Genomic DNA, 22,527 nt, shown 5'->3' on the forward strand with positions numbered 1-22,527 from the left:
CTGTGCATCGTTCAACTATACAGCGCACTTTGCACAAAGAGATGCTGTATGATGCTGTAATGCAGAAGAAGCCTTTTCTGCGTACACACCACAAACAGAGTCGCTTGAGATATGCTAAAGCACATTTGGACGAGCCAGCTTCATTTTGGAATAAGGTGCTGTGGACTGATGAAACTAAAATTGAGTTATTTGGACATAACAAGGGGTGGTATGCATGGCTGAAAAAGAACACAGCATTCCAAGAAAAACATTTGCTACCTACAGTAAAATTTGGAGGTGGTTCCATCATGCTGTGGGGCTGTGTGGCCAGTGCAGGTACTGGGACTCTTGTTAAAGTTGAGGGTCACATGGATTCCAGTCAGTATCAACAGATTCTTGAGAACAATGTTCATGAATCAGTGACAAAGTTGAAGTTGCGCCGGGGTTGGATCTTTCAACAAGACAACAACCCTAAACACTGCTCAAAATCTACTAAGGCATTCATGCAGAGGAACAAGTGCGACATTCTGGAATGGCCATCTCAGTCCCCAGACCTGAATATTATTGAAAATCTGTGGCGTGATTTTAAGCGGGCTATCCATGCTCGGAAACCAACAAACCTGAGATGTTTTGTAAAGAAGAATGGTCCAAAATTCCGTCAACCAGAATCCAGACTATCTTTTGGAAGCTATAGGAAGTGTTTAGAGGCAGTTATTTCTGCAAAAAAAAGGATCTACTAAATATTGACAGACTTTTTTTCTGTTGGGGTGCCCAAAATTATGCACCTGCCTAATTCTTTAAAGAATTGTTGCACACTTTCTGTAAATCCTATAAACTTCATTTCACTTCTCAAATATCAGTGTGTTTGTCTGCTATATGATATATTTAACTGATCCAAACAACCAATGATTTATAAAGGAAAATCATGGAAATCATCAAGGGTGCCCAAACCTTTACATACAACTAGTGGCACTGGAATGCAACTCAGAGCACCTACCAAAAAGGTTAAAAAAAACACAAAATAAAAAAAACAAAAAAAACAACTTACACATGTATATAGTAAATCTGTCCAAAAGGAACATTTGGTTATCCCCTTGAGAACTCGTAATTTAACAACAGTGGCAACAGTCACGTGAGTGTTACCTGGCTTCAAAAACCTGACATCGCAGGTTGCTCCTTTCTGTGCGTTTCAACAGTTCCAGACTCAGGTGGATTTCCCCCTGGACCTCCTCATTTGGATCAACTCGTGTCAGGTTCAGCCAGCAATCTAAGCCTAGCACACAGGCAAATAATATATTCAATCATTTTAAAGTACAAGTGATACTGTATATAAAGAATAATACATGGAAAACAACAAATAGAAAGCACACTTCCATCACGGCTGTCTCTGCAACAGCCACAGTGTGCATGTCCACCAGCACCGCCAGTACCATGGGTCGGGCGTGTTCTCCAAATGGGCAGCAGCCAGCTTCCCAAACGGGTCTTTTTACGGTCAGCACAATGAAGGAAAATGATTATTGACCGGACAGAAGAAGAAGCGCTAGAGGACATCTCTAAAGAACTACTCGAGAGCAGCAACACCACTGAGCCCAACCTACAGGAACACCCCCACCCCCACCCCCCGTCAAAAAAGAGCGTAGCACCCAGAAATCCCTGACCCATCAAGGACTGGATCAAAACCAACAATCCAAGAGGAAAGAGGTTAAAGAAAAGAGAGTCAAAAGAAAAGCATGTGTCCTTCTGTCCAAGTGTCCTCCCCTGATGGACTGAGGTGTCCTCACTGCAGCAGGCGAACCCGTCAAAACAAAATGATTCATTCTGTAAAGTGGAATCTTTTCCACAGTCTGATGTGAACATGTTTTCTATCTGCTAATGATCATTCCAGGCACATCACATTCAATTCTGCATCTTTTTATCATTTCAGAAATATCTGATTCAAGTGTGTAATGTCATGGTGAGAGGGTGTGAAGAGTCCAGTGAGGGAGTGAAGGACTCAGCGTGAAGCAGTGAATCACATAAGTGAAGCTTCAGCCTGCTGACTTTCTAGTCATCATCAGTGTCCAACAAACATCAGCTGATAAAGACATTTAAAATAAATTAAATTCAGATCAAATCAATGAGAGGACATGATCAAATATCAAAGGATGTTTGCTTGGTCTTTATCCAGCTTTTGATTAAAATGTTCACAATCTTCTGGAATCAGACACGTGACCAGTGGGATATCAGGTTTATCTGGGTTTCAATTGCAAATGATAAAAGTGAGATCTTGTATTGCTATGGTTACTGTTACTAGGCAACAGGCCTGTCAAAAGTGGTTACACATACACACCCACAAACATCTGACTGATGACATTACAAAAGCAGACACCTTTGAGGTGAATCTTTATGTAAACGGTAATGGATTGCATTTAAATTGCACTTTTCCTTTAGACAGTTCAAAATGAAGGTCATGCTTGTTAATTCAAAATGGTTTGGAAACCATATGGATTGAGCATGGTGGAAGGGTTTGATCTCGATCGCTGACCTTCATATGTGTGTGTGTGTGTGTGTGTATACACACACACACACACACATATATATATATATATATATATATATATATATATATATATATATATATATATATATATATATATATATATATATATATATATATATGGACTGTTAGAAAAGTATCCAACCTTATTATTTTTTTCAAAAACCATATGGATTTGAATCACGTGTGATTGTGTCAGCCAAGCTTGAACCCTCGTGCGCATGCGTGAATTTTTTCATGCCTGTCGGTTGCTTCATTTTCCTGTGAGCAGGCTTTGTGTGAGCAGTGGTCCACCCCTCTTGTCTATTTTTTATTGCGAATAAATGTCTGAACGATTTGGATCTTTGCTGCATCAATTTTTTTCCAGAAACTGTAAGAGACCTCCAGGTGGACACCGTTCGAAAAATTAATATGGCTTTCAGAGACGATTTTATGGGGATTAAACAGATTAAGGAGTGCTACTGCCGCTTTAAGGATGGCCCGCAACTGCTGAGAGCGCAGCGCGGTCCCAGCGCCGATGGACAGGCTGACACCCCGCTGGAACAACCAGATCATTTCCAACGTGAAAGCTTTGTTGATCCGGGACCTCGTCTGACTTTCACAAAAAGGCAGAAGATGTGGATATCAGCACTTTTTCGGCACATTAAGACAGACGTGCGGAGGAGTTCGGCACGTCGTGGTGCAGCTGCTCGGTGCAAAGAAACGCCGTGATGAAGCCTCACAGGACATGTTGGGGCTTGTCCAGCTCAAGCTCAATTTCTCGGATATTCACAAGACAGAAAAGCAACCAGAATCCGGCTTTCAGGTGGCTTACCTGAAAGCCGTCCTGAGAGACCAACACCGAGGTGGTTTTGTGCCGCGTCAAGAGCGGCACGGTGGCGCGTCCCTCGGCTTCTTTTTCCATGAAAAAAAAACTCCTGTAACGGTGGAATGTGCCGAAAAAGTGCTGATGTCCATGTCTTTTCACAATTCCTGTGCTAGTCAGAGGACATACCGGATCAAGACAGCGTCCAGTTTAGAAATGAACGGCACATTTCACTGTTACAGGAGTTTTTGTCATGGAAAGAGGAACAAAGGCGGAGGAATTCCACGCATCGCGGCGGAGCTGCATGGCGAAAAGAAACGCCGTGATGAAGCCTCACAGGACATGTTGGGGCATGTCCAGCTCATGCACAATCACAATCGGATATTCACACAACTGGAAAGCAACCGGAATCCATCTGAAATCCACCTTTAAGCCGTCCTGTGAGACCAACACCGAGGTGGTTTTGTCCCGCGTAATGAACGGCTCCGTGGCGCGTCCCTTGCCTTCTTTTTCCATGAAAAAAAAACTCCTGTAACAGTGGAATGTGCCGGAAAAAGTGCTGATATCCACATCTTCTGCCTTTTTGTGAAAGTCAGACGAGGTCCCGGATCAACAAACCTTTCACGTTGGAAATGATCTGGTTGTTTGTGCGGGGTGTCAGCCTGTCCATCGGCCTGTCCATCGGCCTGTCCATCGGCGCTGCGCTCTCAGCAGTTGTGGGCCGTCCTTAAAGCGGCAGTAGCACTCCTTAATCTGTTTAATCCCCATAAAATCGGCCCTGAAAGCTATATTAATTTTTCGAATGGTGTCCACCTGGAGGTCTCTTACAGTTTCTGGAAAAAAATTGATGCAGCAAAGATCCAAATCGTTCAGACATTTATTCGCAATAAAAAATAGACGAGAGGGGTGGACCACACTTCACTCAAAGTCTGCTCACAGGCGAATTGTCATGGTCTGGCCCTCTTGGGGCCAGCTGTTATGATTTTGGACCTTTTTTCCATGTTTGCTTTTGTTTCATTTATTCTCTGTGTATCTCTTCTTTGCCACATATTTTGTTTTGCTTTATTGTTTATTATTTGCTTTCACTCTTGGTCCCTTAGTTACTTTAGTCTTAGTTTCATTGTTTATCACATTTATTATATTATGCTTTAGTCACAGGGTTTTGTTATTATTTATCGTCAGTGTTTTTTATCTGATTATGTTCCATTTGTTATGTATTGCAATTTCTGTTTATCAGTAATGGTTTTCATCATGAGTTATTCTGTTATGTTTTTCCTGTCACTTTGTTACTTTCCATACTTTAGCCATTGTCAAGTTCTGTTCTAGTTTTGTTCAGCCAGTTTGTGTTTTCATTGTTTTTCATTTAGCTTTCATCTGTATATGTTTTCTGTTATACTTTTATATCGGGTTTTGATTTCTGTTGATTAGTCTGTTCCTGTTTAATTCTGCTTTTGTATTGATTTTCTGATCAGTTCTAGTTGCTCTTGTATTTATGCTCATGTCTGATTTTGGTTCCTGTTGTTGTTTTACATTCTGACCCTGATTTCCATTTTACTCTGTTCTGCTTTTGCTGTTTGTTTCTGTTCACTCACACTCTTGCACCTGCTCCCGTGTCTTTGTCTATTACATCACGCCACTTTGCTCACTCCCTTCCTCACACTTTTGCCCTGTCTTACTCTTTAGCCAGAAGCCACACCCCTTCTAGATTGTTCCTCACGTGCACCTCGTTTACACCACCTGTCCCTCACTTCTCCCTAAGTCCACAAGTATTTAAACTCCACAGTCCTTCACTTCTTCGCCAGATTGTAGTCTTTGTACTCTTTCCAGCGCCCATCACAGTACTGTTTTTGTCTTGCCGTGTTCTGAACTTTGCTCTGTACCTCGACCATGCCTTTTGCTTCATCCCGGATGTCTGAGTTTGCTCGTGCCTCTGAACCCTGCTCGTTTGTGACTGCGTCTCAGCCTGATCCTGCTTGTACCTCTGCCACGCTGACTGATTAAATGTGTACCAAAACCAAGCCTGGAATAAAAACCATGATTTCTCCCACACCAAAGCCTTGTCTGGGGGTTTGCATTGCGGGTCCAGCCGCTCCTGGTGACGGGCTCCCTCCCGCAACCGACAGGCATGAAAAAACTCACGCATGCGCACGAGGGTTCAAGCTTGGCTGACGCAATCACACGTGATTCAAATCCATATGGTTTTTGAAAAAAATAATAAGGTCGGGTACTTTTCTAACAGACCTCGTATATATATATATATATATATATATATATATATGCCTCACAGCAAGAAGGCCGTGGGATCGCTTCCCACCTGGTCCTTTCTGTGAGGAGTTTGTTTGTATGTTATCTCCGTGTCTGTGTGGGTTTCCTCCCACAATCAACAACATGTTTATTTAGGGTTTGTTCCTTTCTCTGTCTCTGACCAAGGCAGAGTCTTTGTCCACTGCTCCTATTGGCTGGACTGGGTCTAATTATAGTTAGGATGGTTAAATGCAGAGGACAATTTTGATGTACGTGTTAGTGGTTAGCACTGTTGCCTCACAGCAAGAAGGACATGGTAAAGGAGCTTCATTTATATAGCACTTTTCCATTAGCATCAGAAGCTCAAAGGGCTTTGCAATGATGCCTCACATTCACAGACACACACACACACACACACACACACACACACACACACACACACCAATGCCAGGGTGCCGCCATGCAAAGTGCTCACTACACACTGGGAGCACCTAGGGGATTAAGGACCAATTTTCCAGTATGGTTGAGTTTTGAACCAAGGATCCTCTGGTCTGAAGCCTGATTCTTAACCATGAGACTATCACCTCCCCATGATGGGATTGCTTGCTTCGAGGGGAAGCGTTGACGTGGATCACTGCTCTATGGAAGGGCAAGTTCCCAATCCTGTAGACATACGAGGGGTTGTGCACCAGACTCCTTAAGGTTTTCAATCATCCCATGGGGGGTAGACAGCCTCCAAAAGGCTAATTTGTGTCCGTCAGGGGACCTTGCAAATTCTGATTGCATCAGAATTTTGGCTCTCTGTTGGGACTGTTTACACAGAGACTGCTACCTGCTGCTTTGGACTTGAACTAACAGTCTTTTTCAAGACTTTTTTACTTTTTTACCTTTTTACTTTTTTTTACTTTTTTACTGTGCTCCAACGCCTAAGGAAGACCTCTAACGGTCGAAACATCGCGACGGAGCACTTTTATCAGCTAACTTTCATTAGCGTTGGCAAGCTAACTAGCTTGCTAACGCTTTCGTTTTTATTTTTTTATTTTTTTTTTATTTTAGCACCGTTGTCGTGCATTCGCTGTTGTCGTGCGTTGCCTGTGCTGCTTCATGGCCTGTTTGGTGCCTTGATTGGGGCACTCCTTCTGCTGAATCACCTCTGGATTATTTGCACATTATTCACTTTGTGTGTTTTTGGGAATCCGCTAGCTTAGTGCAGCTACTAGCTCTTAGCAGATTTAGCATGGCGGCTTCTCCTGTCTCTCCCGTACTTTTCTGCTCTGGGTGTGAAATGTTTAGTTATTCCTCGGCCTCCTTTAGCAGTAACGGTACTTGTAATAAGTGCAGCTTATTCATAGCTTTGGAGGCCAGGCTGGGCGAATTGGAGGCTCGGCTCCGCACCGTGGAAAATTCTACAGCTAGCCAGGCCCCTGTAGTCGGTGCGGACCAAGGTAGCTTAGCCGCCGTTAGTTCCCCCCTGGCAGATCCCGTGCAGTCAGGAAAGCAGGCTGACTGGGTGACTGTGAGGAGGAAGCGTAGCCCTAAACAGAAGCCCCGTGTACACCGTCAACCCGTTCACATCTCTAACCGTTTTTCCCCACTCGACGATACACTCGCCGAGGATCAAACTCTGGTTATTGGCGACTCTGTTTTGAGAAATGTGAAGTTAGCGACACCAGCAACCATTGTCAATTGTCTTCTGGGGGCCAGAGCAGGCGACATCGAAGGACATTTGAAATTGCTGGCTAAGGCTAAGCGTAAATTTGGTAAGATTGCAATTCACGTCGGCAGTAATGACACTCGGTTACGCCAATCGGAGGTCACTAAAATTAACATTAAATCGGTGTGTAACTTTGCAAAAACAATGTCGGACTCTGTTGTTTTCTCTGGGCCCCTCCCCAATCAGACCGGGAGTGACATGTTTAGCCGCATGTTCTCCTTGAATTGCTGGCTGTCTGAGTGGTGTCCAAAAAATGAGGTGGGCTTCATTGATAATTGGCAAAGCTTCTGGGGAAAACCTGGTCTTGTTAGGAGAGACGGCATCCATCCCACTTTAGAGGGAGCAGCTCTCATTTCTAGAAATCTGGCCAATTTTTTTGGATCCTCCAAACTGTGACTGTCTAGCGTTGGGACCAGGAGGCAGAGCTGTGGTCTTATACACCTCTCTGCAGCTTCTCTCCCCCTGCCATCCCCTCATTACCCCATCCCCGTAGAGACGGTGCCTGCTCCCAGACCACCAATAACCAGCAAAAATCTATTTAAGCATAAAAATTCAAAAAGAAAAAATAATATAGCACCTTCAACTGCACCACAGACTAAAACAGTTAAATGTGGTCTATTAAACATTAGGTCTCTCTCTTCTAAGTCCCTGTTGGTAAATGATATAATAATTGATCAACGTATTGATTTATTCTGCCTTACAGAAACCTGGTTACAGCAGGATGAATATGTTAGTTTAAATGAGTCAACACCCCCGAGTCACACTAACTGTCAGAATGCTCGTAGCACGGGCCGAGGCGGAGGATTAGCAGCAATCTTCCATTCCAGCCTATTAATTAATCAAAAACCTAGACAGAGCTTTAATTCATTTGAAAGCTTGTCTCTTAGTCTTGTCCATCCAAATTGGAAGTCCCAAAAACCAGTTTTATTTGTTATCTATCGTCCACCTGGTCGTTACTGTGAGTTTCTCTGTGAATTTTCAGACCTTTTGTCTGACTTAGTGCTTAGCTCAGATAAGATAATTATAGTGGGCCATTTTAACATCCACACAGATGCTGAGAATGACAGCCTCAACACTGCATTTAATCTATTATTAGACTCTATCGGCTTTGCTCAAAAAGTAAATGAGTCCACCCACCACTTTAATCATATTTTAGATCTTGTTCTGACTTATGGTATGGAAATAGAAGACTTAACAGTATTCCCTGAAAACTCCCTTCTGTCTGATCATTTTTTAATAACATTTACATTTACCCTGTTGGACTACCCTGCAGTGGGGAATAAGTTTCATTACACTAGAAGTCTTTCAGAAAGCGCTGTAACTAGGTTTAAGGATATGATTCCTTCTTTATGTTCTCTAATGTCATATACCAACACAGAGCAGAGTAGCTACCTAAACTCTGTAAGGGAGTTAAGAGTATCTCGTCAATAGTTTTACATCCTCATTGAAGACAACTTTGGATGCTGTAGCTCCTCTGAAAAAGAGAGCTTTAAATCAGAAGTGTCTGACTCCGTGGTATAACTCACAAACTCGTAGCTTAAAGCAGATAACCCGTAAGTTGGAGAGGAAATGGCATCTCACTAATTTAGAAGATCTTCACTTAGCCTGGAAAAAGAATTTGTTGCTCTATAAAAAAGCCCTCCGTAAAGCTAGGACATCTTTCTACTCATCACTAATTGAAGAAAATAAGAACAACCCCAGGTTTCTTTTCAGCACTGTAGCCAGGCTGACAAAGAGTCAGAGCTCTATTGAGCTGAGTATTCCATTAACTTTAACTAGTAATGACTTCATGACTTTCTTTGCTAACAAAATTTTGACTATTAGAGAAAAAATGACTCATAACCATCCCAAAGATGTATCGTTATCTTTGGCTGCTTTCAGTGATGCCGGTATTTGGTTAGACTCTTTCTCTCCGATTGTTCTGTCTGAGTTATTTTCATTAGTTACTTCATCCAAACCATCAACATGTTTATTAGACCCCATTCCTGCCAGGCTGCTCAAGGAAGTCCTACCATTATTTAATGCTTCAATCTTAAATATGATCAATCTATCTTTGTTAGTTGGTTATGTACCACAGGCCTTTAAGGTGGCAGTAATTAAACCATTACTTAAAAAGCCATCACTTGACCCAGCTATTTTAGCTAATTATAGGCCAATCTCCAACCTTCCTTTTCTCTCAAAGATTCTTGAGAGGGTAGTTGTAAAACAGCTAACTGATCACCTGCAGAGGAATGGTCTATTTGAAGAGTTTCAGTCAGGTTTTAGAATTCATCATAGTACAGAAACAGCATTAGTGAAGGTTACAAATGATCTTCTTATGGCTTCGGACAGTGGACTTATCTCTGTGCTTGTTCTGTTGGACCTCAGTGCTGCTTTTGATACTGTTGACCATAAAATTTTATTACAGAGATTAGAGCATGTCATAGGTATTAAGGGCACTGCGCTGCGGTGGTTTGAATCATATTTGTCTAATAGATTACAGTTTGTTCATGTAAATGGGGAATCTTCTTCACAGACTAAAGTTAATTATGGAGTTCCACAAGGTTCTGTGCTAGGACCAATTTTATTCACTTTATACATGCTTCCCTTAGGCAGTATTATTAGACGGTATTGCTTAAATTTTCATTGTTACGCAGATGATACCCAGCTTTATCTATCCACGAAGCCAGAGGATACACACCAATTAGCTAAACTGCAGGATTGTCTTACAGACATAAAGACATGGATGACCTCTAATTTCCTGCTTTTAAACTCAGATAAAACTGAAGTTATTGTACTTGGCCCCACAAATCTTAGAAGCATGGTGTCTAACCAGATCGTTACTCTGGATGGCATTTCCCTGATCTCTAGTACTACTGTGAGAAATCTTGGAGTCATTTTTGATCAGGATATGTCATTCAAAGCACATATTAAACAAATATGTAGGACTGCCTTTTTGCATTTACGCAATATCTCTAAAATCAGAAAGGTCTTGTCTCAGAGTGATGCTGAAAAACTAATTAATGCATTTATTTCCTCTAGGCTGGACTATTGTAATTCATTATTATCAGGTTGTCCTAAAAGTTCCCTAAAAAGCCTTCAGTTGGTTCAGAATGCTGCAGCTAGAGTACTGACGGGGACTAGCAGGAGAGAGCATATCTCACCCGTGTTGGCCTCTCTTCATTGGCTTCCTGTTAATTCTAGAATAGAATTTAAAATTCTTCTTCTTACTTATAAGGTTTTGAATAATCAGGTCCCATCTTATCTTAGGGACCTCGTAGTACCATATTACCCCATTAGAGCGCTTCGCTCTCAGACTGCGGGCTTACTTGTGGTTCCTAGGGTTTGTAAGAGTAGAATGGGAGGCAGAGCCTTCAGCTTTCAGGCTCCTCTCCTGTGGAACCAGCTCCCAATTCAGATCAGGGAGACAGATACCCTCTCTACTTTTAAGATTAGGCTTAAAACTTTCCTTTTCGCTAAGGCTTATAGTTAGGGCTGGATCGGGTGACCCTGGACCATCCCTTGGTTATGTTGCTTTAGACGTAGACTGTGGGGGGGTTCCCATGATGCACTGTTTCTTTCTCTTTTTGCTCCGTATGCATCACTCTGCATTTAATCATTAGTGATCGATCTCTGCCCCCCTTCTCGGCATGTCTTTTTCCTGGTTCTTTCCCTCAGCCCCAACCAGTCTCAGCAGAAGACTGCCCCTCCCTGAGCCTGGTTCTGCTGGAGGTTTCTTCCTGTTAAAAGGGAGTTTTTTCCTTCCCACTGTGGCCAAGTGCTTGCTCATAGGGGGTCGTTTTGACCGTTGGGGTTTTTCATAATTATTGTATGGCCTTGCCTTACAATATGGAGCGCCTTGGGGCAACTGTTTGTTGTGATTTGGCGCTATACAAGAAAAAAGTTGATTGATTGATTGATTGGAATATTCCGTAGAGTTCCACATTCTATCAGCTGTTCTATTTGTTGTTAGAGCACATTTGGCTTCTCGCTCACTATCGACTATCAATAGTGAGATATCGAGTATCGACTGGCCGACCAGGGCAATCGCCCAGTGGAGTGAGAGGTGTCTCTCCTACTGTCTTCATTCCGCCATGCCCGCCACTCATCCCGGTACTCATTCCTCAAATACCATCCCTGCTGATTTGTCTTTGGTTCCCTCAGTTTATCATGACCTCACTCCAGTATTTAGTAAAGATCCCTATCACCTCATCGTCCCTACGACTGATCTATGGATTTACTTCCTGGCGCAACTCTGCGCTCCAGCAGGTTGTTCAACCTCAATCACCGGGAATGTGAATCTTTGGAGCAGTACTGTACATACAAGAGTCCATGTCCTCAGGCATCATTAGGCCATTATCTTTCCTGATGAGTGCTGGATTCTTCTTTGTAGGCAAAGAGGATGGCACTATCCACCCCTGTATTGACTTCAGGGGTTTAAATTCCATCACCACCAAAAGTAAATATCCAATTCCATTACTCAGTTCCACATTCAAACTCCTGCACTCGGCTACTGTGCTCACTAAACTGAATCTATGCAGTGCTTACCATTTGGTCCGTAGGAGAGAGAGGGCAATGAATGGAAGACTGTGTGTAAGACCCCTCTCAGCCATTTTGAGTGCCTGGTGATTCCCTTCAGTCTAACCAATTCCCCTGTGACCAAGCAGTGGTCATTGATATGTAATTTCCTCGACTGATTTGTGGTTGTCTATTTGGATGACATCTTTATATTATCCAGTAACCTTAAGGAACACCAGGTGCATGTCTGTTGGGTCCTCCAGGGGCTGTGGGAGAACTGGCTGTTTGTAAAAGCTGAGAAATGCACATTTGACTTATCCTCAGTTAAGTTTCTAGGTTTTATCATTGAACAAGGACAAATAAAACCAGACCCGAGGAGATCCAAGCACTTCAAGAATGGCTGACTCCCACTGCACTCAAGCAGCTACAATGATTCTTAGGATTTGCTAACTTCTACTGTAAATTCATTTGCAATTATAGTCAGGTCACCTTGCCACTTATCGCTCTCACCTGTCCAAAAAGGCATTCCGCTGGACACCCACAGCTGAACAGGCCTTCACCCATCTGAAACACCGGCTCACCTCCTCGCCAGATCCTAACCACCAGTTCGTGGTGGAGGTCGATGCCTCTGATAGAAGGGTTGAGGCTGTACTTTCCCAGATCAGGTCCTCGCTGCCTGTCTCCAGCTGACGTTAACTACGATGTTGGTAACGACAATCTGCTAGATATTAAGGATGCCCTGGAGGAGTGATGACACTGGTTGGAGGGGTCGACACATCCATTCATTGTCTGGATAGGTCACAAGAACTTCACCTACATTCACAATGCAGCCCAGTCTCACTTTTTTTTTTCGTGCTCCCATGACGAAATGAGTCAAATTTTCATGACAGGGTTTTTTTAACTGACTATTTCTAACCCTACTCCTACCCCCGACCCTAACCTTAACCATAACCACACCGACCCCCCCGCTTCACTTTAATTTCGTGCAGCCATCACGGAATGAATTACAATGAATTTGTGCTGCCGTGATGAAAATGAGGCACTTTTTGTCACAATATCACGAACCAATAGATTAATGTATATTTTGTGCTGCTGAATCACGACTTGCCGTGAGACTGGGTTGTCAGAACGCCAAGAGACTCAATGGCCAACCCCCCGCCCCGGTCTTTTCCCTCCCGGTCCTTTTAGCTTTCCATTGGTTGCTGTTGCCCTTCCCTTTTTTATTTTCACATTCATAACATATCACACAATTTGCTGTTTTTTTTTCCTTTACATAAATTTATTCAAATTATTTCATTTTATATAGCGCCAAATCACAACAAAGTTGCCTCAAGGTGCTTGACATAAGTAAGGTCTAACCTTACTAACCCCCAGAGCAAGAACACAGGCGACAGTGGTAAGGAAAAACTCCCTCTGATGAAGAAACCTCAAGCAGACCAGACTCAAAGGGGTGACCCTCTGCTTGGGCCATGCTATTGAAACATATCCTTTTTATATGCTTTTACAATAAGTCTAACAATCAACTATCAAGGATATGACCTTTACTAAACTTTCTTCGAAGCAGTTCAGTGTTGCTTTCATAAGTGCTAGTGTACTTCATTTATGATGCAACATCTACATTCCCTTAAGCCCCATTGTTACTTTGTAGCAGTCCAGTGCTGATTGTGTTTTAATTAGTTAAACAGAGGGAGCCCCAGGGGGGAAATGACCGGAGGGGAAACGACCAGGGGGGAAATGTCTGGATGGGAAAAGGGCCAGGGGAAATGTCCAGGGGGGAAAATGACAGGAGGGGAAAAGACCAAGGGGGAATGTCCAGGGCGAAATGCCCTGATACCATCCTCACCATTGTAGATCAAGTCCCCCTCTCCAATGTCCAAGACATGGCCTCGGACGGTGGACCCCAGTTTAATTCACAGGTATGGGGAGCTTTTTGTTCTGCCGTGGGGGCCACAGTTAGCCTGTCGTCTGAATTTCATCCACAGTCCAATGGCCAGGTAGAACGGGTTAACCAGGAGCTGGAGTCTGCTCTCTGTTGTGTCACCGTTATGGACCCTACAGCTTGAAGTGACCACCTGCCCTGGATCAAGTATATGTCAAGTAACTCACAGGTGAGCACTTCCACTGGACTCACCTCATTTGAGTGCTCCCTAGGTACCAAATCCTGTTGTTCCTGGAGCAAGAAGAGGAGTGGGAGGTGCCATCCATCCAAGCACACCTCCACCATCACAGAGTCTGGGCTGTATTCACAGGGAGGTGCTTTGTCGTGTGTTCCAAATACTAAATAAATGATCTCTCTAAATGATACTCCACAGCATGTCTTTTTCCTGGTTCTCTCCCTCAGCCCCAACCAGTCCCAGCAGAAGACTGCCCCTCCCTGAGCCTGGTTCTGCTGGAGGTTTCTTCCTGTTAAAAGGGAGTTTTTCCTTCCCACTGTAGCCAAGTGCTTGCTCACAGGGGGTCGTTTTGACCGTTGGGGTTTTACATAATTATTGTATGGCCTTGCCTTACAATATAAAGCGCCTTGGGGCAACTGTTTGTTGTGATTTGGCGCTATATAAAAAAATTGATTGATTGATTGATGGTGGAGGTAGACCTTTATCATATCTTGCACCAAATTTTTGGAACAGTTTGGCAGATTTACCATTTCTTCTAATGGCCATAACCACTGAGGGTTGTGATGTTTGGTTTTGTTTCATGTTCTGATGTCCTTATTTGTAGTTTTTAAATCTTATTGTATTGTGTGTGGATTTATGGTTGTGACATCTCATGGACTTTGTTGTATAGCACTTTTATTATTATTATTATTATTATTATTATTATATTACCTGTGCAAGTTTGAATTCAGCCTTTGAATATGTCTTATATGTTCATGAAGCTAATCTTCAGGTTTAACTTTCTTCTCTATTTTATCCATTCTGAGTCACGGTTTTAGACTTTACATTTGATTCTATCTATGCAGAAATACAGACTATGATAATTTTTAAAATTATAATCAATACCACTAAGATGCAGTCTTTTCATTTTAAAGTGCTGAAAAATTTATATCTTAAATATTGCATCTGTTATGGTGGTAGCACGAGCGATCACTTCACAAGGAACCACTCAAGTAAGTAAGTAAGTACGTATCAACATACCAGACAAACAGTCCACCAGCGGCAGGCTAGGCTCAGAGAGGAAACATGGTAGCAGCAAGTCGAAACAGAGCCCATAATCACAGGAGAAAAATGCTACAAGATGAGATGAAGCAAGATGTTCTGGCAAGAAGGTGAAGGTCAGTCAGCTGGTAAACAGAGTGAGGATCAGTAAGCAGAACACAGAAGCACACCAGAGGGAGGTAGAGAGAAAGACCTCACACCACACATGGACAACATGCAAGTCCTATATGGGCCTGGTGGTGCCCGTTCTTATCTCCAGATTCCACAGAGTGAAGCTAATGACAGTCTACAGCTCCCCCTGGATGGGATGCCATTCTGAAGCAGCTTACTTCCCCAGCCAAAGACGGTCCCCATTTACAGCTGGGTGGACTGAGACAACATGGATTAAGTGTCTTGTGCAAGAATACAGACAGAGAGTATGAACAGGATCAGGGGCGTAGCACCAAATTCTGGCCCCGAGGTACTAGCCATATTGAAGACCCCCCCCCACACACACACACACACACACTGTTATGTTCTTTTTTATTAACGCAAACACCAAATTTCTAATGTGTAGTCAAACCAGGTCTAAATCATGTATACCTTAGATCACACCTGGGAGTCAGAACCCTTTTTAAAGTTGGGGGAGCAATATTGAGTTGGGGATCTGGGGGACCAAATTGCACCATTTTCTAGAAAAATGGTGCAATTTGGTGCATTCCCGTCTGTTAAAATGCACAGGAATGCACCAAATTGCACCATTTTTCTAGAAAATGGTGCAATTTGGTCCCCCAGATCCCCAACTCAATATAGCTAGCTTTCAAGCTCACCTCTCTTTTCAAAGAATTTGGTTAGCAGCTGCTGTCCCTCATTTAGTTTTCTTTCCCTGCCCTTTTTTTTCTCTTCTTTTTTGAATTATTTATAGGGGTGGGAAGGGCCCTCAGAGATCTTTCAATACTATTGTTAGAGCAGAATTATGTTTCATTTATACATTCATTCTAATTATATTCTTTTACAACATGAATTGTATGGACATTAATAACATGCAACACAAAAATGTACTTAATGCCAGTTTTTTGTGCCCCCCATGCTCTGGGCCCTGGGTACATCATACCCTTTACACCCCCCCCCAGTCCGAAGCCCCTGAACAGGATTCAAACCCAGATCTACAATATTGGCAGGTCAGCGCCTACTTCATCCACACAAACAGACAGACCAGACAAAAACACAGAAAACAGAAATACAACAGGAACTTGTTGTGGTTTGCCTCTGGTCTGCTGGTTCGTCTGTCTTTGTGTTTGCAGGTGAAGTTGAGGTGGAGCTGCTGGGTGAAGTTGCCACGGGTGAATCTGCTGTGGGTTGCTCATGGGCCCCGCCCCATCTGTCAAGTCAGCACGTGAAGTGACAGAGCGGTGTCTCACAGCTGATCTACATTCTGCTGAGTGGGTGTCCACAGCTGACTCTCATGGCATCTCATCACTGTTCAGGATTTAGCCTTGGCGCTTCCACTGGTTTGGGGCCAGAATCTTTTCTCACACCACCTGAAGAACCTCCGCATCCTTCATGGTTGGAACCGGGTTGCCACGGGTACCCAGCTGTGCCATGCCATCGCTCTCAGCTGGTAACCGACCTCTTATATTTTGTTTGACTTAAGTTGGTGTTCCGCCGTCATGAATGTAGCTCTGAGTTTTTCCTCCCTGTGAGCCTCCGAGTTCATTAATTCTTTCCTGTCGTGTTTTTCCAAACTGGAGTCTCCATGCTCCGAATGTCCTGTCTTCACCCCTCCGCTATGGGCTCCCATGTCTAGGCGCAGTTTGTAATTCGCTGTGTGTTTCTTTTTCACTGCCACTTCCAGGCGCAGTATTTGACTCGTCGTGTTTTTTCTTCCTGTGGTATTCCAGACTTTTGAGAGCACTTGAGTAGAGCTTCCAGGTTCCTGGACTTAATTAAGCGCTCAGGCTTAATTTAGTCTTATTATCGTCGCGAGTTTTCCGGTCCAGACTTAACTGTCAGTGTGTTTCTTTGAGCATTTGGATTGTAATGTTTAAGTTATCAATAAGTTTTCTTTTACTGTGTGAGTTCTAGCTCGAAACCTGACTTCTGCAGTGGATCATTCATGCTTATTCCAAGGTCACGTTCCATCTGCAGTAGTGCGTAAACTTTGATGCATCTGCCGGCTTCCTCCTGTGTTTTTCACCCTTTGCGTCTCACATTAATCAGCTGCTAATAATCAGCATCCAATCTATTCCGCATCGCTAAGTGATCAGCGGATATTCTGTAAAATCACTGTTAACCCCATCAGCACCGGTTCTGGAACAGTGAGCACTGAAATCTAGTTCTTCTACTGACTGAAATGTTTAGTCATTTTGGTGTCTTCTGAGATAAATGTAACTGGTTATCTTTGAGTACAGCACACAGAGAATTGACAGTTTAGTCCCACATGCACCCGAGTCTTCATCTGACTCTGTCTGCCAGTCATATGGGCATGACTCATATGCAAAACTGAAATCCTGGACACACTGAGACTCGATCCTGAACTTGGAACTGAACTCCGGTTTTGAACTATATTCTCATTTTGTGAACTGAACTTTGGATTTGAACTATATTTCATCTTTTGAACTTTGATCCTGACTCCTAAACTGAAGGAACTAGCTAAGTTTATATTGGTTTTCATGTCTCATGGTGCACCTGCACATTCTCACCAGCCCTCTCATCTCCCTTGCAGTCTTCCAGCCCCAGTAGCTCCACAAGCTCACTTCACCTGGTCCCTGTCCAGTCAGTCCCTGGTCCCAATCCTGTCAAGTTCTGATCCTGTTGGTCCCTGTCCAGTCAGTTCCTGGTTCTGGTCCAGTTGCCCTGTCTGTCCTCTCTACTGCGCAGTTCCCCCTTATTCAATAAACTATTGTGTTTACCTCCTGTGTCTGCCTTACTGTTACTGCACTTGGGTCTAACTCGCAACCCAGTCCCCAGACCATAACAGGAACTAACAGGACTTTGGGGAACCAAAACAGAACTGTAATCAAAAAATCTAACCAAACAAAAAAAGCAGCAAAAACAGACCAGAACACAAAACGTCACCTGTGACAATAACTGGCCTTCTGTGTGTCAGGAGAGTCCCTGTGTGTGTTTAACCTCAAAACTGTGCTGGTTCATCCTACCTTTAGCTTGAGATCCGATGGCTTCTTTGCTCAAAGTTATCTTTCCAATTACGTCATCGTGGCTGAAACAAAGGAAAAAGAAACCACTGAAGCCACTGGGAGGCATTTGATTTGTTACAGTTTAACTGGACTGATACGTTGGCTGGCAGTCATGAGAAAACTAGAATAACAGCCTTTACCTTATCACTCAATCTACAACCCCTGGCAAAAATTATGGAATCACCGGCCTCGGAGGATGTTCATTCAGTTGTTTAATTTTGTAGAAAAAAAGCAGGTCACAGACATGACACAAAACTAAAGTAATTTCAAATGGCAACTTTCTGGCTTTAAGAAACACTATAAGAAATCAGGAAAAAAAAAATTGTTGCAGTCAGTAACGGTTACTTTTTTAGACCAAGCAGAGGGAAAAAAATATGGACTCACTCAATTCTGAGGAAAAAATTATGGAATCACCCTGTAAATTTTCATCCACAAAACTAACACCTGCATCAAATCAGATCTGCTCGTTAGTCTGCATCTAAAAAGGAGTGATCACACCTTGGAGAGCTGTTGCACCAAGTGGACTGACATGAATCATGGCTCCAACACGAGAGATGTCAATTGAAACAAAGGAGAGGATTATCAAACTCTTTAAAGAGGGTAAATCATCACGCAATGTTGTAAAAGATGTTGGTTGTTCACAGTCAGCTGTGTCTAAACTCTGGACCAAATACAAACAACATGGGAAGGTTGTTAAAGGCAAACATACTGGTAGACCAAGGAAGACATCAAAGCGTCAAGACAGAAAACTTAGAGCAATATGTCTCAAAAATCGAAAATGCACAACAAAACAAATGAGGAACGAATGGGAGGAAACTGGAGTCCACGTCTGTGACCGAACTGTAAGAAACCGCCTAAAGGAAATGGGATTTACATACAGAAAAGCTAAACGAAAGCCATCAACACCTAAACAGAAAAAAAACAAGGTTACAATGGGCTAAGGAAAAGCAATTGTGGACTGTGGATGACTTGTGATTTGGCGCTATATAAATAAAATTGATTTGATTTGGATGAAAGTCATATTCAGTGATGAATCTCGAATCTGCATTGGGCAAGGTGATGATGCTGGAACTTTTGTTTGGTGCCGTTCCAATGAGATTTATAAAGATGACTGCCTTAAGAGAACATGTAAATTTCCATAGTCATTGATGATATGGGGCTGCATGTCAGGTAAAGGCACTAGGGAGATGGCTGTCATTACATCATCAATAAATGCACAAGTTTACATTGATATTTTGGACACTTTTCTTATCCCATCAATTGAAAGGATGTTTGGGGATGATGAAATCATTTCTCAAGATGATAATGCATCTTGCCATAGAGCAAAAACTGTGAAAACATTCCTTGCAAAAAGACACACAGGGTCAATGTCATGGCCTGCAAATAGTCCGGATCTTAATCCAATTGAAAATCTTTGGTGGAAGTTGAAGAAAATGGTCCATGACAAGGCTCCAACCTGCAAAGCTGATCTGGCAACAGCAATCAGAGAAAGTTGGAGCCAGATTGATGAAGAGTACTGTTTGTCACTCATTAAGTCCATGCCTCATAGACTGCAAGCTGTTATAAAAGCCAGAGGTGGTGCAACAAAATACTAGTGATGTGTTGGAGCGTTCTTTTGTTTTTCATGATTCCATAATTTATTCCTCAGAATTGAGTGAGTCCATATTTTTTTCCCTCTGCTTGGTCTAAAAAAGTAACCGTTACTGACTGCCACAATTTTTTTTTCCTGATTTCTTATAGTTTCTTAAAGCCAGAAAGTTGCCATTTGAAATGACTTTAGTTTTGTGTCATGTCTGTGATCTGCTTTTTTTCTACAAAATTAAACAACTGAATGAACATCCTCCGAGGCCAGTGATTCCATAATTTTTGCCAGGGGTTGTAAAGGGCCTGTTTGCTTATTCAAAGCTTGGAGCGATTTCCATTCACAACATAATACTGCACAACAGGATTCAAAATATGACTTCAAGGTCCACGTTAGCCAAAGAAAACAGAAAACTGTATCTCAAATGAAAAGCGCCATCATTCAATTCGAGTCAGGTTTGGATGACAACATTACCCAATTGTGTCCTCGTCCATGACATGAAAGGAGAGAGAATGGAATCCCATCGGGAGGTGCAATGTGTATTCTTCTCCCCAGAAAGGATTCAGGTTTTTCCACACTGTGGCAGTTCTGAAACAGAAGGTTTCACATGGTGACTGGACAGAATTCATGCAAACAGATCAACCACTGCACATTTCTAAAGAAAGCTCAGGACAGGGGCATGTGCTGGTACCCTACAACAACCCATTAATCCATTGGTTCCTGGATAACAGCCACCCAGGCAGAGAACCAATCCGTTCCCACCTCTCCAAAGTAACCACTGATCTACCACCACATGGTGAAATGTGGACCTGTCCTTGGCCTTATCGAACCACTGGGGTCCTTAACATTGAGGCACCTGAGAGCTGAATCCATGGCCGTGGGAAGTGGGAGTAAATTTTGTCCTGTTTAAACATTGCATCTAGGTTTTTGGATGTGTTCTTCTTAGTAGCAACACACCCCACTACAGAACTCCAGCCGTGGCCATGGCTGGATCATGGCCAGAGAAACACACCACATGGCTGATTTGTCATAAATGGAAGTGATCGTCATCTTAGTCTCCCGAAGTAATCATTAATTTGACACAAAGTCATTCCAGCAATACCAAAGGATCTTCCAAAGAGACCTAGTACCAAAGACAATGTTGTGTGCTGGGGTGTTTGGCTGGCTTGGTTTCTGTTTTTCCCACCAGGTGGTATGCATTCAGGACTGAGTGACCGAGCATTAGGACCTCACCCTGAACACCTGAGGCTTGTTTTCACGTGCAGGTCATCAGGACTCACAGCTGTGGTGTATTCTGTCTTGATCAGAGATTGCTGCATTTAAACCTTGAATGCACAGTGTGTGATTGCCAGAGACTCGACCTTGTGAGCAGACGTGTGAGATCGGCGTCAGGAGAACAATCTCACCATTACGGACGCAGAGACCACTCCAGGTTTGACGCCACAGTCTGTGAAGGAGGATTGGGTGAGGTCTCACGCTCTTCAGCATACTTCCTGAGGTAATTTGGTTTTGGTGACTTTTATGAAGTAATGACAGTGGATTTGGTGTCCCTCACACCTTGTGTTATTGAGCTGTCACGTTATGCTAATTGTCTAATCAGCTTCTGCTGCAGTGGAGATTTGAACTGAGTTGTTCCGTGCCTGCAGGGTGAGAAGCTGATATATATTTAAGCCAGGAAGTGTTTGCTGATTGTGTGCACCTTTTGAGCTGTGCCTCTCTGGGTGGAGAGTGTTGGACTCACCTCATGTTTTCTTTCTTCACAGACTCGGTTTGTCGCGGCCACCTGGGGGGTGTCGGCGGGGTCCCTGGGTCCGAACTGCTGTGGCGCCGGACCGTTTGCGCTGCTGAGAGCGTGCCGTGTTTTCACCTCACCAGACCGCGGACATTTTTGGTTGTTTATCACTGCACTCATTATGATTATTAAATTCTGTTATCTTTTGAACCGTGCTCTGCTTATTTCATGCTGGGTCCTGTCAAACGCTGGGTCGGCGCTCCGACCGCGTCCGACACATAACAGACAAGTAGTCATGGCCTTAGGTCACTAGTTTAGCATCCTAGTAGATTCCCAGTGGTGGCGCCAGGATTCACAGTGGTGGCGCCAGGAAATTTTTGTTGGGGGGGCTGGGGTAAAAGTTGGAGGGGCTCCACAAAATGTCATTGAAATTAACAATATATAGTAAATTGCTTTATAAATACCAAGGTATATGTTTTAGTTTCTCGTGCTCCTCTAAAATGTGGTATCAATGCACACACGCATCACTTAGAATGAATGCAAATTCAGTAAACTTGCACATAGGTATACAAACTGAATTCATTGAAATGGTGCTCAAGACAATGCATGGAATCAACCTTACACAAATCATCTATATCAAAGATTTACTGCCAATTTAACACCGAGGTCATAACCATTCGATAAAAGTAAGTAAAAGATATAGCCTGAGAAACTTCGTTGTAAGTGAAGTTTTAAGAGTGGCCATAATAAATATTTAGGAAAAGTACATTTTTAGAGTATGGAGTTAAAATTGTCTCATTAATACTTGCAAATGCACAGAGGGTGATTTACAAATATCCTTTAATTTGTACACATGCTTTGTGATCTACAAATACAAATTTCTGATTTGTAATGTGTGTGTTGGTTTTTACAAATAAATGTTTATTTGCAAAACTGAAAATTCTGTTTGTGAAGGGTGATTCAGCATTGGTGGATCACCGAACACACACATTCATCACTTTGCTCAGTTACACAATATTGAGACATTCTCAGCACAAAACTGCAGTTGAGATCCACAAATATGCCAGTCGCTATTCACATTATTGGCAGAATTATTGGGGGGGGGGG

At 43.0% G+C, this 22,527-nt stretch overlaps 1 protein-coding gene across 2 annotated transcripts in view; it reads right to left on the reverse strand.

Annotated features, from left to right (window-relative positions):
• Window positions 1-22,527, reverse strand: part of LOC117510090 (rasGAP-activating-like protein 1) — a 145,768-nt gene that overhangs the window by 106,324 nt on the left and 16,917 nt on the right. For both annotated transcript variants that reach the window (XR_004560612.1, XM_034169705.1), the window contains exons 3-5: window positions 20,163-20,276; window positions 18,068-18,129; window positions 1,123-1,252 (exon numbers count right to left, since the gene is read on the reverse strand). Coding sequence is in view for 1 of the 2 variants with exons in the window: in XM_034169705.1 (XP_034025596.1) it covers window positions 1,123-1,252; window positions 18,068-18,129; window positions 20,163-20,276 (306 nt within the window). In the remaining variant the exon portion in view is untranslated. The remainder of the gene's footprint in view (window positions 1-1,122; window positions 1,253-18,067; window positions 18,130-20,162; window positions 20,277-22,527) is intronic.

Source organism: Thalassophryne amazonica, chromosome 5 (assembly GCF_902500255.1).
Source record: "Thalassophryne amazonica chromosome 5, fThaAma1.1, whole genome shotgun sequence".
In the NCBI taxonomy this organism is placed as follows: Eukaryota; Metazoa; Chordata; class Actinopteri; order Batrachoidiformes; family Batrachoididae; genus Thalassophryne; species Thalassophryne amazonica.